The following is a 15,640-nucleotide window of genomic DNA, read 5'->3' as shown; positions in this document are numbered from 1 at the left end:
CAAATGGCCAACAAATATATGAAAAGATGCTCAACATCATTAGCTATTAGGGAAATGCAAATCAAAACCACAATGAGATACCATCTCACACCTGTTATAATAGCTATAATCAACAGAACAAGCAATAACAAATGTTGGAGAGGATGCGGAGAAAAAGGAACCCTCATATACTGCTGGACTGTAAACTGGTACAGCCACTATGGAAAACAGTATTGAGGTTCCTCAAAAAACTAAAAATTGATCTACCATATGATCCAGCAATCCCTCTACGAGTATTTACCCCAAAGTCTTGAAAACCCATATCCGAAAAGATATTTGCACACTGATGTTCATAGCAGCATTCTTTACAGTGGCCAAGACATGGAAGCAACCAAAGTGTCTTACAATAGATGACTGGCTAAAGAAGCTGTGGTACATATATACAATGGAATATTACTCCGCCATAAGAAGAGATGAAATACTGCTATTTGCGACAACCTGGATGGACCTCGAGATAATCATGCTAAGAAAAATAAGCCAGACAGAAAAAGTTGAAAATCACATGATATCACTTATATGTGGGATATAAACCTAAAAGCAACAAATGATTAGGACAAACAAGCAGAGACTCATGGACATAGACAATGGACTAGTGGTTATCAGAGGGTAGGGGTTGGGGGAAGAGGGGAGAGGTAGACAGGGTAAAAGGAGTCAAGTATAGGGGTTTAGGGGGAGGGTGAAGTGGGTAAAGAGGATCAAATATATGGTAGCTGAAGGAAACTGGACTCTGGGTGGTAATCACACAATAGAATATACAGATGTCAAATTATAATGTATACCCCAAAATTATATAATCAATGTTACCCAAATAAACTTAAAAAAAAAAAAGTCACATAGTTGGAATCATACACTATGTAATCCTTTTTAAAGAACTTCTTTCACTTGCCAGTATTTGCTATTGTCCGTGTTTTAGATTTCAGCTGGTGTGCAGTGGTATTACACTGCTGTTTTAATTAGCATTTACTAGATGACATGTAACGTGGAGCATCTTTTCATGTGTTTATTTTCCATCCGTATATCTTTTTTGGTGAGGTGTCTGTTTAGATATTTTGCTTTATTTTAAATGGGGTTGTTTGTTTTCTTACTGTTGAGTATTAAGAGTTTTTTGTATGTTTTAGATAACAGTCTTTTATCAGATATGTCTTTTGCAAATATTTTCTCCCCAGCCTGGGCTCATTGTTTCACTCTCTTAACAATTTATCATCTTTCTCTTTCAGATTTTACTTTAGTGTTGTATCGAAAAGGTCATTACCAAACCCACAGTCACCAAGCATTTCTCTTACATTATGTTTTAAAAGTTTTATAGTTTTGTTATTACATTTAGACTTATGATATATTTTGAATTATTTTTTGTGATATGGTGGTGTCTACATTTTTTTTTTTTTTGGCATGTGGATGTCCTATTGTTCCAGCATAATTTATTGAAAAGAATATCCTTTCTCCATTGAGCAACTTTTGTCCCTTTGTCAAAGATCAGTTGACTATATTTATGTGGGTCTATTTCTGTGCTCTCTGTTCCATTCTGTTCCACTAATTTATTTGTCGGTTCTTTAAACCAGACCACACTGTCTTGAATACAATACCTTTATAATAAACTTTTTAGGTTGACTAGTACCAGTCTTCTAACTTTGTTCTTGTTTTTCAATGTTGTTTTGGCTATTCTGGTTCATTTAACTTTCCATATAAATTTTGTGTCAATATCCACAAAGTAATTTGCTGGGATTTTTATTGAGGATGTGTTGGATCTATAGATCAAATTATGAAGAACTGAAATCTTAACAATATTAAGCCTTCCTACCCATGAACATTGAATACCTCTCCATTTATCTTAGATCTTTGATTTCTTTATCAAAGTTTTGTAGTTTTCTTCATAAATATCTTATATATATGTTGTTAGATTTATACCAAAGTATTTCATTTTTTGGTGCTAAAAGGAATGATGTGTGTTTTTAATTCCAGTTGAATACCTAATATTCATTATTTTGGTCCTTTGCCTATAAACATTACAAAAGCAAACAGAAAACGCCCACGACATAAATACACATGCTTGAAATTTATTTCATAGTAGCTGAACAATGACGGAAATACACAATATGGAAATCATAACCCTGATTTTGTTTCAGAGATGTGACTGGCAATTCAGAAGCTTGTTTTAGTCAGAATATATGGCTGGCATGCAGAAAATTTTATTGTTTCTAGAGCATTCTTTTTACTGGAATTTAGGCTTATTCTGATAATTATGAATAGACAGTAAATAATTATGTATTTGAATTTTAAATGTAACTGAATTACTGTAGTTTTCTACTTCGAAGTAAGAATTCATGGTCAATAATTTTTTAGATTAAAAGGTAGTAGTTCTTACGAAGGCAAATGGATTTAATTATTCCTTATCTTTAAACTATAAACAGCACCTCACGTAATAAGTCTGCTCATAATTATTCTAGAGTCCAGTCTCTAAAAGCAGAAATGTGAGGTCTCTCAACTTTAGATTTATACAGCAAATCTACTTGAACAAATGGAACCACTATTACAGTGCTTTGCCTGTTATAAATATTGTAAGTGGTCAATTTACCCAGATAGAATGATTATCAGTGTTTCTAAAAATTTTGAAATAAACTTTATTAAGAAAAGTAGTCTTATTAGACACCCCATAGAAAAGTTGTCATAAGTGCATTAAAAAAGACACTTTCAAAATACTCCTTTAATCAGTGGCACTAAAACCGAAAGGCGATATTAAAATTAGGAATAAAGCGATGCAGTTTCTTTTCTATTTCTCTGTGAGTATTAGGTCAGGTGGTAATTTCAAGTTGAGGTCTTAATTATTAAATTTTTCTTCCTTTTTATCTTTCCTAAGCAAATTATTTACTAAAAACATTTTGCATTTAATATTAATAGCATTAATCATGAAGTAATTAACTGATCAAGAGAATATTTTTAAAAATCTATACACATAGGAAATAAATTGCCATAGTTATTCCCTTCTGTTATTGTCTAGTCATCAGCGAAAGAAATATCAGGTGAGAATGGAGGGCTGAATGGTGACCTTCTGACCATCATGCCTCTATATTCAGAGGAAGGGTTGACCTTACACCCACTTGTCCCTGCCAACATACAAGCATAATTTAAAGCAGCATTCAAAACTAATCAAATTCCACATCAAAGAGTGACTTCAATACCTTTCATCTAAATTCAAAAACAATATAATTAGTCATCATCCTAGTTAGCGCATCTCCAGCAGTGAATAAAATTGCTGTGGATTAGCAGGATTCTGATGGGCAGGATTTTAAAATACACATATCTTGAAAGAGCTTTCAGATAGAAAAAAACAAAAAACAAAAACAGAACAACCAAAAATTCAAATTTTAATTTGAGATCTTTTATGTTGGAAATATTCTTGACTAGGGATATACTTGTAGTCCTCCATCTTTTTGAAAATCTATATAAATATATGTTTCTCAAAAAGTTTTGTACTGCAAAAATATGTTTGCAGATTATATGTAACATAAAATGCAGGGAACATATTTTGTAGAGCAATACCAATTTTTGTTCAGAATGAAATAAAGTGAAGGAAATAAAGCTCTCTCCCCTTCAAGAAAAACAAATGCCTACTTTCATTGCCTTTTCAACTTCCAGAAATTTCTAGCACCCACTCTCACCTTGCCCCACCTACCTAGTAATAAATCATGACCTCTTCCCAGAAAGCCCCTTCATGCTTTCAATTAGCAATTACCAAAAGCATAGTATTGATTAATTAATATAGCCAAATATTCGTTCTTCACACTTACGCATTTCTTTTGACTTTATCATTAACGATCATGAATGCTAGGGGCAGTATAAGTGAAGGTGCCTCAACTAGGAGTCAAAGTATGGGATCTAGTCCAGAATCGGACATTGCCAATCTCCAAGTCCTTCTTAACTTAACTTTCCCCATGGGTAAATGAGGATTAAAAGATACAAAGGCCTCACGCTTCCTGTGTACTCCAAGAGGAAGGAACCACCTTTTGAAGTACCTACTGAATACCAGGCACTATGCTAGGTACTTTTCAAACATTGCCTCATTTAAATTATGTTGCAGGCCTTTCTACATTTAAATCCAGCTGGCTTATCTCTAAATCTCAGGCCATTAGCACTAAAAGATGTTCTTCAAAAAAGATACGATCACTAAAGCTCTGAAACTTTTAAAAGAAAGTCCAATTGAGAGTACAATGCTAAGGATAATTGATGATGACAAAAATGAAGATGAAGCCTTTCTTCTGGTTTGTTTTTAAAATCAAGATTTGAAAAAAGACAAAGTAAAGGGCCTAATATATTTTCCATCTCATTTGTGTTAATTCTAAAGTTTAAGTTTCCCAAGTAGATAATGTAGCCTTGGCATATTTACTGTTAGATATTTCTGATTGTTAGCTAATTTCAATTTCCACTTAAATATATGTGGGTATCTTCAGGGCACAGAAAAGATAAGAAGCCAACTATTTTCCACTTTTTACATGTAGATGAAAGATAAACTTTCATCTTCTTCCCTTTGTAGACCTTTCAGCATATTTCTGCTTTGCCCATCCCAATGTGATAGAGTGGGCACAAAGAGAGTAGAAAATAGTTCTATTCTTAGCATACACAAACTCTAATTATAAAGATAACTTGGCTCTGATTTTAAAAATAATCCAGAGTTAAATATTACTAACTTTCTTTATCTATTTCACACTCTCAATAATATGTGTCCCTCACTGGTGTGAATGAGTTCATGATGGCTTTATACAATTTCCTTCCTGAACTGAATCATGACTACTTCACTTTATTGTTATATTACAATGCCATTCCTTAGATTCATTAATCCAACAAATACTTTATGCATGCCTATTATAAAACAGGGCAGACAAAATCTCTTGCTGTCAATGGACTTATATCCTAATAGGAGACACAGACAACAAACAGCCTGACAAATAATGAAAAGGACACATTCGGCTTTTGACAAGTGGTATGGAAGAAATAAAGAAGGAAACATGATTTAAAGTCAAGGGGCTAGGATTGAGGACCATATTGGAAAGAGGGGCTTGGGAAATAAAGAGGGGTTTCTCTGAAGAGTTAACTTGAAATGAAACTAGTATAGCGAGAGTGACTACTGAAAAGAAACTAGTACAGTAAGAGTGACATGACCATACCAGAAGAGAAAAGGAACCTCTAAGGAGCAGAGGAAAAATCAAGGCTTGGCATCACATAGCTAAGGAACTTATATAGTCCAGTGGAGAATATGGATGGAGTGGGTAGAGAGTTGGGGGTATGAGAGGTTGTTGGGGACCTAGGGGAAAGATCTCAAAGGCTGTGATCAGAATGTCACTCCGAAAGAACTGGGAGCCAGGCCTGGGTGTGAGTCAGATTGCCAGACTGGAGTTGACATTCTGAAGAGACCAATGAGGCACTGCATGGATTGAGAGGGGAAATAGCTGAGGCATAATCCTATGTTTGAAAGCAGCAGTTGATTTAAATTTCTACCGAGTTACTGCAGCATATTATCTTTTTAGTTAACATTTATGTATTTAAATGAAGCATCAACATGGGGGAAAAAAAAAAAAGTAATTCTGAAAACCACACACAAAATAGGCTAGGTCTGTGTCCCTTAGCAGGAAGGGTGTTACAAACTAGGCTAAAATCTGAAAATGAAGGAACACAGAACTTCATCGAAAGTCCTCTAGGAGAATAAAACCAGAGTGGCAGTGTTCTCATTCGCACTGAAATGAATGACACCACAAGCCTTGAGTCACCCAAAGGCTCCAGGATGGAGACCAATGCCCAGCAGGGCAGCGGCACCAGGACAGGAGGGACATCCGGGAATACTGGGGGTGACAGAAATGGGATGAAGCAGAAATGAGCCGGTACATACAACTTCTCCTATAGAGATTCACCTGAATTCACAGATTGGTGAACTCTGGGAGAGCCCAAGTGTATTACAACATGTGAATAATATTTGTTTATCCTGGGTTATAAATGATCAATCAACAGGACAGAGTGAATTGTAACTAATGGTAAAACAGAAGTAACCTTAGCCTCCAAAGACTTCAGAGAAGCAGCATCCAAAGTTTTGAAGCTCTGAAGTTTTAATAGTCCTAATAGTAGACAGTCTGATACTTTTCAAACATCTAATTCAGTGTAAAACAGGAAAAGCATAAGAAATATCAACCAGTCTCAACATTCATGGTATTCTAAAAACCTTCTATCACTTCCATTACAGAGATATTCTTTAAGGTTCAAGGAAAACCCATTTCTTCAAATGAAGAGAAAAGAATTTAAGTTTTGAAATTAAGTGGGGGGAAAAAAAAAAAAGGTGAGTGGCTTAAAGACAAATGTTAACACACTCAATACTCATGAGAACTCAAAGTGATTGGAACTATAACTATCCCAACTGAATAGCAGAGAAAAATGAGGCAGAAAAAAGTCAAGTGACCTGCCCGAGGCCACTGAGATAGAAAGAGAAAGAGCCAGGACTAACCCAGGCAGTGTGTCTCTAGGGACTACATAATCACCCATTCCACAGGATGCTCAGGAACTAAGAATCCTGCAAACATTAGTCTTTGGACCTACCTGGAAATGTTGCTGATGTTGATGGATCGGGCACTCTGACCATTCTGGATGCAGTAAAAGTACAGCCTTATCCACTCTCAATTTCTACTGGTCCTTAACATGTAAGCTTTACAGAAAAGTACCAGAACAAAATATCACAGAAAGACACCATCCCTACCTCAAGGAAACCCTATGTTTCCTGAGATGAAGAGAACTTCTAAAAGTCCTTCAATCAGTGCTTAGTGAATAGCGTTCTCTTCAACAATAAATATCCCAGAAGAGAGATAATGTTATTGCCTGACAAATTATCTGGTTAGATTTATCGTGGATAAATAGAATGTTTCAGGTTTGAACCACTCACTGCCAAACGAGTATGCTATGCTATGCTATGCTATGCTATGCTATGCTACACTATGCTACGCTATGCTATCCTATGCTATACTATGCTATACTATACTATACTAGAATGATGCTGTACTCACAGCTAACTTAGCTAATAAATAGGTGTGATCACATTAGCTTCATGGGCTCTTTAAAATGTAATATAGTAAACACTCAGAGCTTTCAATCTAATATTCCTTTATAGCTCTTACCCTAAATTAAACTTACTTCTATATGCTCAGTCGGCCCTACATTCATTTATTCACTGAGTATTTATTGAACGTTGACTTTGTCAGACATTGTGCTAGGGATACAGCAATAAATACAAATTTTCATTCTGGTAGGAAGACAGTCAAGTCTTAGCTCCTTGACAATCCTGTAAGCCTTTAAGGGCAGAACCCAATCCAATTTACTTTTAAGCTACCAACTACCACAACAGTATAAGCACTTCTTTATATGAGAAGAGACACAGAGAGAATGCTTTATAATAAGGGAAGCATAGACTGGAATGATGCATCCACAAGCCAAGGAACCCCAAGGATTGGCAGTAACCATCAGAAGCCAAGAAGAGGCTAGGAAGGATTCTCCTCTGGAGATATGAGAAAGCAGGGGCCTGCTGACATCTTGAATCTAAACTTCTGGCCACCAGAACTAAAAGATGATAAATTTCTTTTTTTTTTTTTTAAACCACCAAGTTTGTGGTACATTGTTACAGTAGATCTTGGACACTAACTGCGTTCTCTACTGCATTCTCGCATTGACTATTCTATGCTGACAGGTACCAGAAGACAATAAATGCTATCAAGTCACTTCACTAAACATCAGAACATCTGATCAGCAGTTAAGAGAGTCCTTCACATTTGGACTCAGAAAATGTGGAGCAGTAGGCAGCATCTTTAGAATAATTTAGTCCAGGTGAAGCACAGACCATTTTGGCACTCTAGGTGTCAGCTCTTTCCTCCTACTTGCAGACATCCAGCCTCAAGGTGAGAAAGCACTTTGCAATCATGAGAAAGTAGGGTGAAAGTTCTTTTGATTAAGTGAAGATATTTTTTCTCTGAAACATTTACCAACTCTTTATAGTATATGCATAAATAATTTTGTGCTGAAGATCTTTCTGTGTGGTAGCGAATTTTTGAACACTTTTTCCCTTGAGCGAAGACACTCATATTTTCCTTGAGTGTTTTTCTTTTCAGTGTAAACGTTTTTAGTCTCTTCAATGCACACTCCAAAGACATAGTACTTCGATTTTCACTCTCCTAATAAACATTCTCTGAATACATTCCTTATTTTGCCTCTGAAATACAGGAAACAAAGAGCTGAACTCCCATTCTGACCTCTTCAGATTTCTTCTACCATTTATGTTCAAAGCATTATGCTTCTATTAATGTAGTCACAACTAGCACTGGCTTTATTTCTTTAGTTATTTGTTCCTTTATTAGTAGTTGTTTTATTGTTAAAATTTAAAAAAAAAAAAAACATAAAACCACCAGAAAATCATTTTGCCAGAATTTTAATAGAACACAGCAAGAAGCTACCAAATAAATATAAGTGAAAGAAACTGAATTAAGGGTGCTAATTAGGAGAACAGAATGAACAGAAAAACAATACGGAAAGTGAAGAAAGGTGGAGACTATCTACCTACATGGAAGCCTAGATTGCTATTTTCCTAAGAGGAGAATAAACTCCGTTATGCACATTGCTCAAAGTATACCGAATTTGTGCTCATCGCTCCTTAAAGATTCTGAGGGCATTTCAGAACACTGAAGCACCTCAGGTTCGTCTTTATGAATATTTATTATCCCTCTGTCACAGTGTGCTACCTACAGAAACCTCATGAGAGGTATTTGTGGATTTGATTATGCCGAAGCTGCATGGGACTACGTGCTAATAGAAATCTCTATTAACAGAAGGCTCAAGATATAAGTGCTCACTGCAGTGTTTTCCAGTTCTTTATTGTATCTGTATATAATTATTTTCTAAATTGACATTCCTGAAGAAGAGGACATGTTAAATTCTATCCAGAAAAAGAAAATAAACAAAATCATTAATGAATAAGACCTTTGGAAGCCAGTTACTGTATCTTCACTTTGGTAAAGGGAATATCAAATTGAGGAAAAAATAAAGTCATGAGAGTGATACCCCAGACAAGCAAATGCGCCTCTGTGCCAAATGTGTATAAATGTGAGTGGCCAGCTTGATTTGGGTGGGACTAGAACAAACAGCACCTCTCACACTTCAGCGTTCACAAGAAGCGCTTGGGAATCTTGTTAGACACGGGGTCCCAGTCAGCGAGTCTGCGGTGTGCCCTAACAGTCCTCATTTCTAACAAGCTCCAAATTATGCCCACGGTGCCTATCTTTGGTCACACGCTGGAGTGGCAAAGGACTGGAACACATAGGTTTTGGAACTTCCTATCCTCCTCTAGCTTCTCTGGCTCCAATCATTGGTCACTGAAAGCTCAGGGAAATTATGGTCATATAAAAGAGTTCATTCAGGCTGTGCACTTCATTTGGAGGGACAGTCTCACCAAGATGAAGACATTTATGCCCTCAAGACATTTCTTCCCTGAGGTTTTCTTAAAACTGCACACATCCAAATAAAGCTCTAAGCCATGGATTAAAAAATAAATGAAAATCTTCGCTACTGTAGAACTTAAGCTTCTAACTTCAACATCTAAAATTATTTTTTCTTACTTTTTTCTGCATATTTTTACTGAATTTCACTTCATAAAAATTTATTTTGACAGCCACTTACTGCAAAGCACAGGGTTTTTGTTTCTGAATTATTGTAAAAACTGATTTATGTTTCTTGAAGAAAAATTAGCATAACTGGAAAACGCAAAATGAAATTAATATCTTTCAAAAATCTTTAAAATTAGCAAACCTTAATTTGCATGAATAATTTGTTTTGGTTAGAAAGATGTAAAATCCTAAGTGACTTATAGATTAGTTGAATTTTAAATAAGGGGTTTAAGTATTCATTAAATATTTAAACCAAATAAGAAATAGTTCTCTTTGGGTTTAGTTGGGTGATTATTTTGATGTTTCAGTTTAATTCAGTTTTAAAAATATAAATTCAATTTTATTTAAAATAGATTTTAATGTATGTTGTATGAATTACATAATCGTTATAATTTATTTTAATTATTTGAATTCAATAAATATGATGCATTTCAGATCCTTTTGGTTTGATTCTGTGTTATATAGTTTATACAATAACCCTCTTGAAAAGTTCACCTTGCATTTCAGAATATTTCCTAATTTAAAATAATTTTAGAACTCATAACCTAACATCTCAGGTAAGTGTGCCGCATACGTGCACGTGCACGCACACACACACACACACACACACACACACAGAGGCATGCACAATATTCACTGTGGTTGCCATGCTTGGTGTTTCTCTGCCCTCTCCTGGCAGCAAATGAAATCTCCCTTTGTTAATTTTAAACTTACCTCCAGTTAAGTGTTTTTTTCTCTCACAGAACTGTAGTTCAAAATACTTTATGAAGCAACTGGACAGATCATTGAGAGTTGTCTTGGCATGTCCGAAGGCTTCTAAGATGCACATGGCCTGTAGTAAAAGCAACATTTATTGAACTACTCGTTTTTTACATAATTAGGAAATACTGGCAAAGATTCAGGGAATATTCCCTTATCTAAGAGGTTCTCCATTGTTCATATAATATCATGTTAGATTTTTGAGGTCACTGTCCTCAACTACAAACTACAGTAGTCTCCCCTTATCTGTGGTTTTGCTTTCCATGGTTTCAGTCATCTGCAGTCAACCATGGTTCAAAAATATTAAAGGAAAAATCCAGAAATAAACAACTCATAATTTTTAAATTGCACACTGTTCTGAATAATGTGATGAAATTTTAGATGGCCTGGCTGCATCACCCCCGGAAGCGAATCATACCCTTATCTAACGCATCCACACTGTATAAGCTCCCCGCCCCTCAGTCACTTAGTAACCTTCTCAGTTATCAGATCGACTGTCACAGTATCGCAGTGCTCACATTCAAGTAACCCTTATTTTACTCAATAATGCCAAATTCTTATAACTTTTATTACAAAACAGTTATAATTGTTTTATTTTACTATTTGTTATTGTTGTGAATTTCTTACTGCACCTAATTTAAAAATTAAACTATCACAGGCATGTATGCATAGAAAATGTATATAGAGATAAAATGTGTATAGAAAATCATATCTACATATGTATATTTTTGTAGTTTTAGAGAGGAGAAATTAGAGTTAACATAAGCAATATTCATATTTTTCTTTTAAAAATGATAAATTTGCTTAAAAATTGGATTATAACCATCTTTTAATTTACTTACTCTAAACACTCTTTTCAACACTGAGCTCCTACATAACCCTCCCTTTACTCTGTTATTGCTGCATGCCAACCATTTTCCCACAGAAACAAGAATAAGAATTCTAGATGAAGCTGTGTTATCCAGTGTGTCTTCTTCCCAAGTGCTGTCTTTCAGAAGTTGGGAGTTTGGAGCTTTAAAAATGCCATTAAAAAAGCAAATCGGGCCAATATGGCATCTGAAATTCTTTCTTGACATGTTTCCTTAAATGCTGACTATAGAACAAACACCATTTCATCTCATGGTTGATTGTGTCTGTGATAATGATGATGACCAAGCAGTTCTCCAAAAAGTATGAAAACCTGGAAGGTCAAGGTGTTTTTCTATATTTCAAGGTATCGATAATGTTAAATCAGTTCCTGCATCAGCCACAAGAGAGAGCATAATAATATCTTATTGATACACTGGGTGGTGGTGATTCCTTATCCTTTCTGCTGACAGTATTTTTTTGAGAATTTTATTCAAAATTTAAAAAAATCATTTTACTCCTAATTTTTAATTTTCTGGATACTGCTATACGAAGGCACTGAATTCACCTGAAGATAGTTCATATTTTGAAGGATTATAAAACACTTTGATGTTAAAAAAAAAAGTGTTGAGTTGTGGTAATAGTGAAATATATTTTAAAATCTATTTTTGAAGTTTGAACTTTTGGAGAGAAAAATACACAGAATCTACAGAACTCTATGATTTAAGTGTCTTTATAATAACGTAATTTTAATGATCAGAACAGTGAATTGAGGGTAGTGATGGCAAAAAATGTTTTCTAAAAAATAATTATAAATAGTATTATAAAGGGCCTACTTTTGCTTCTTTTCCAATAATTTAATATTAAATATACAGTGAAATTAATTGTGTAATTATAATTATATCACATTTTAAACATTTATATTATATTAAATGACTAAAAATTAATAACGTATGGAAATAAATTTTTAAAAATATTTTGGCTTCTAGCTATTTTGGAGCTGCATCTGACAATAAACTGATTTTTTATTATTCTATAGAAAGGATATAAAAGATAATTAATGACATGTGCCCAAATAGGAAGTATAGGGTAAAGGTTCAATGTACGTGCTTTGGAATGAGAAGTAGCTGCCCTCACATTCCAATTCTACGAATGAAAAATTACATGACATTTAGCAAATTTTTTAAATTCTCTGAACCTCATTTTCCTCTATCCTAACACAGGAGTGTCTCCTTCAGTGGTTATTGGCATCAGGTGTATAAAGCCCTCAGATTGGTGTCTGGCACATACTAAGCATTCGACAAATAAGAAAAATTAATTTTATTTATATTAATAGAAAACATTTATATTTTGTTTACTATGTGCCAGACACTATTCTGAGGTGTGTATATATAAATACACACATATATATGTATTTGTGTCTATATATAAAGTTATATACCTTTATACGTAAAGTTATATATTAACACGTATATAAATGCATGTGTGTATATATGTATGTGCATACATATATTTCTCTTAATCTTCACAACTAATGTCAACATTTTACAGTAAAAGAAATTGAGAGATTAAGTAACTTTCTCAAGGTTCAGAGCTTGTAAATAGTAGATCTGGAATTTGAAACAAGCAATCTCTCTACTGAATTGTATGTTGAATCACTACATCACAGGTCTATTAGTGCTGAAATAACAATGAAGACATATAAGCATAAATTAATATAAAACTAAAGTCATTAAATGAAATATAAATACATGGCATTCTCTCGTTATGCACTTCTGGTCCATAATTCAAGAGTAAAATACTAAACTCTGAAATAATCAGTAGTTTTTATCTATAATTAGCCACTTGGCCAATAGGTGGCACTAAACAAATGTGTTAAAAGCAATACTGAGCAAATGTAAATCTGATATTAATTCCACCATTCAACTTAACTTTGTTAACTAGTAACAATGTAGTGTAATAAAACAAAAAAAAAGTTGGCAAAGGAAATTAAGTATATATTTCCTTAGTATTTACTGATTCAAATATTGACATGATTTTTTTCTGCTTACATTGTATGGTATTTTTTCTATAAAATTTTAATAGTTATGGAATTAAAAGTTATGCATTATTATCCTGGTAGTAGTTAAATTATTGTGTGTTCTAAAAGCAACACCTGAGTCCACTCAATGAAAAATAATGGCTTAATCAAGTTGACCCCATCACTCTGCTTTGCGAAAGCAGTTACTCAATAAGTAAATAATTTGAATGGAATTGAATGTTTCTTAAAGTTGAAACTCAACTGGGCCAGAATTAGTGAAAAGTCTCAGGCAGCTTTTTTTCCTCCCAAAACCTGACTTTCTTCTTCCAATAAACCTATTGCCATGAAAGATCCCCTGCTTTCACAGTTTGATATTCAAATACAGGGATTATAAACAACAGCCTTCTTAACTGATCTTATCTGCTTTGAAATTGTACAGAGGAACAAAAGCAATATCTATGGTGACAGGATTCAAATCCATCTGCCCACTGTGGAAAGCACACTCTGAAGACCATTTCAGAGGCAGAATGTAAACCTGTGTAGACTTTTTCGGACGGGGCAATTGAAGTTTAAGACCAAAATTCAGAACATCACAGCTGTGTGCCACTTACATATACATGTATTACCTATATAAAATACCACAATCATCTTTGTTGCTCAGTGCTGGGTTCTCCCTCACCATCCAGGTATCACCTAAATCTCCTTCACTTCCTCTCTGGACCCTCTTCATGGGCAGTACTGCTTACCGTGACGGCACAAAACTTTTGAACGGCCAACTTCTACCCAAACCCCTTCATTTTGTGCTTCTCCTTCCCACATTCCAGATTATAATCTTTCATTTATAAATCTTTAATCATGCCATCAGTGTAAACCACAAGGAAAGTGTTCTCTACTCCACAGCCTCTGCAAGATTCTCTGTTGACCATCATCTCAGTATGTCCTCCCTTTTATGTTTCCACCATTCTTTCACTAATTATTCTTTGGTAACTACTGATTACAATAACCTCCAATGACTGTTTTTCCCTCAAATTATACTAAGATCTAGGGCAAAACTGTTTGCTCTAAACTCAACCAGTGTTTCCCAATGGAAGATACCATGTGTATGCTTGTCGTGCATGTCGTCTCAAGTGGCAGCTAACCTGGTTGGACTGGCTCTCTCATTCAGATCGCTCACTCCTCTCAGGGCCACCTAACAAAGGTTCCTTTTATCTCATCTTGCACTGAACTTCTAGCCTTCTACTAAATAGCTCCTTATGTTAAAGATGCTCCTTTTTTTTTTTAACCAATCTCCTTAATTAGGTTTTTCTTTCATGCAGAAAGTACTATTTTTGTCTCTTAAATGTATATAATTTCACTAAACTCCTGTGATGTTGTAAAGTTGGTCACTTCATAAATTTACCCAATGCTTGTATTTAATTCTTGGATATACACTTGGACGCTGTGCAAAAACTGTGGCTGGTAATTTTCAAGAATGTCTTGGACACTGAATGGTATTCATGCAGATGATAATTTAAAGTAAAAGGAAAAAAATTGACATGAAGTTTAAGCCATACTCAAACCTGGGAAATATTATTTCATGAGACTAGAAATCACTTATTTAGGAAATCCTTAATTTTCCTTGAAGAAGGATTAAAACAAAAAATATGAATTAGAAAGTTTTATTTGAAATTTGCATTGACATTATAATATTGATTCCATATGCTAATTAATTTTGGAAGAGTTAGATCTATCTTATCCAAAGAAATGTATTCACTTAAGTTAAAATGCAAAGCTAATTTAAATAAGGCAATCTAGAATGCATTTTAGAAATTACATAGCCTTACTCTTTCACAAAGGATTATTTTAATGATTGTTTTAGTCTATAATTTACACCGGAGACTACTCTTCTTTGTCATTACAATTAAGCTGATAGATCCTGTTATTCTATTAGTTAACCTGAGTCTATTTTATAACTGTTGTTTTATAAATTCTCCAATCCTTAACTGTCAGTAGTCAGTATATTACAATATCTGAACAAAGAAGATAATTTATGCTATTCTTTTCCAGTTGACCCAAAATGTTAATTTATTTTGAACAGTGCTGTAGAATAATGCAGGTGCTCAATATAATTTGAGCTTAATAAATGGTTATGAATTAAAGTCATTAATGAGCACATGATACCATGGGTACATTGCAGAATTTATTTATTAAATATTCCTCATAAAGAAAAAAATCTCTAGAATCAGTCATAAGCTTGGGAATCCATAAAGGCAGATTTAAGTCCTTCTTATTCAAAAGTAGAAAATATAAGGAAATA

The 15,640-nt window shown here is 34.2% G+C and overlaps 1 protein-coding gene across 1 annotated transcript in view; it reads right to left on the bottom strand.

The window, feature by feature from the left end:
* The window catches only part of MYO16 (myosin XVI), a 494,098-nt gene that overhangs the window by 268,479 nt on the left and 209,979 nt on the right, over positions 1–15,640 (bottom strand). Inside the window, exon 15 of the mRNA XM_023519764.1 lies at positions 10,434–10,551. Within this exon, the coding sequence (XP_023375532.1) occupies positions 10,434–10,551 (118 nt within the window). The remainder of the gene's footprint in view (positions 1–10,433; positions 10,552–15,640) is intronic.

Source organism: Pteropus vampyrus, unplaced genomic scaffold, assembly GCF_000151845.1.
Source record: "Pteropus vampyrus isolate Shadow unplaced genomic scaffold, Pvam_2.0 Scaffold236, whole genome shotgun sequence".
Lineage (NCBI taxonomy): Eukaryota > Metazoa > Chordata > Mammalia > Chiroptera > Pteropodidae > Pteropus > Pteropus vampyrus.
This window is presented reverse-complemented; position numbering and strand designations above follow the sequence as displayed.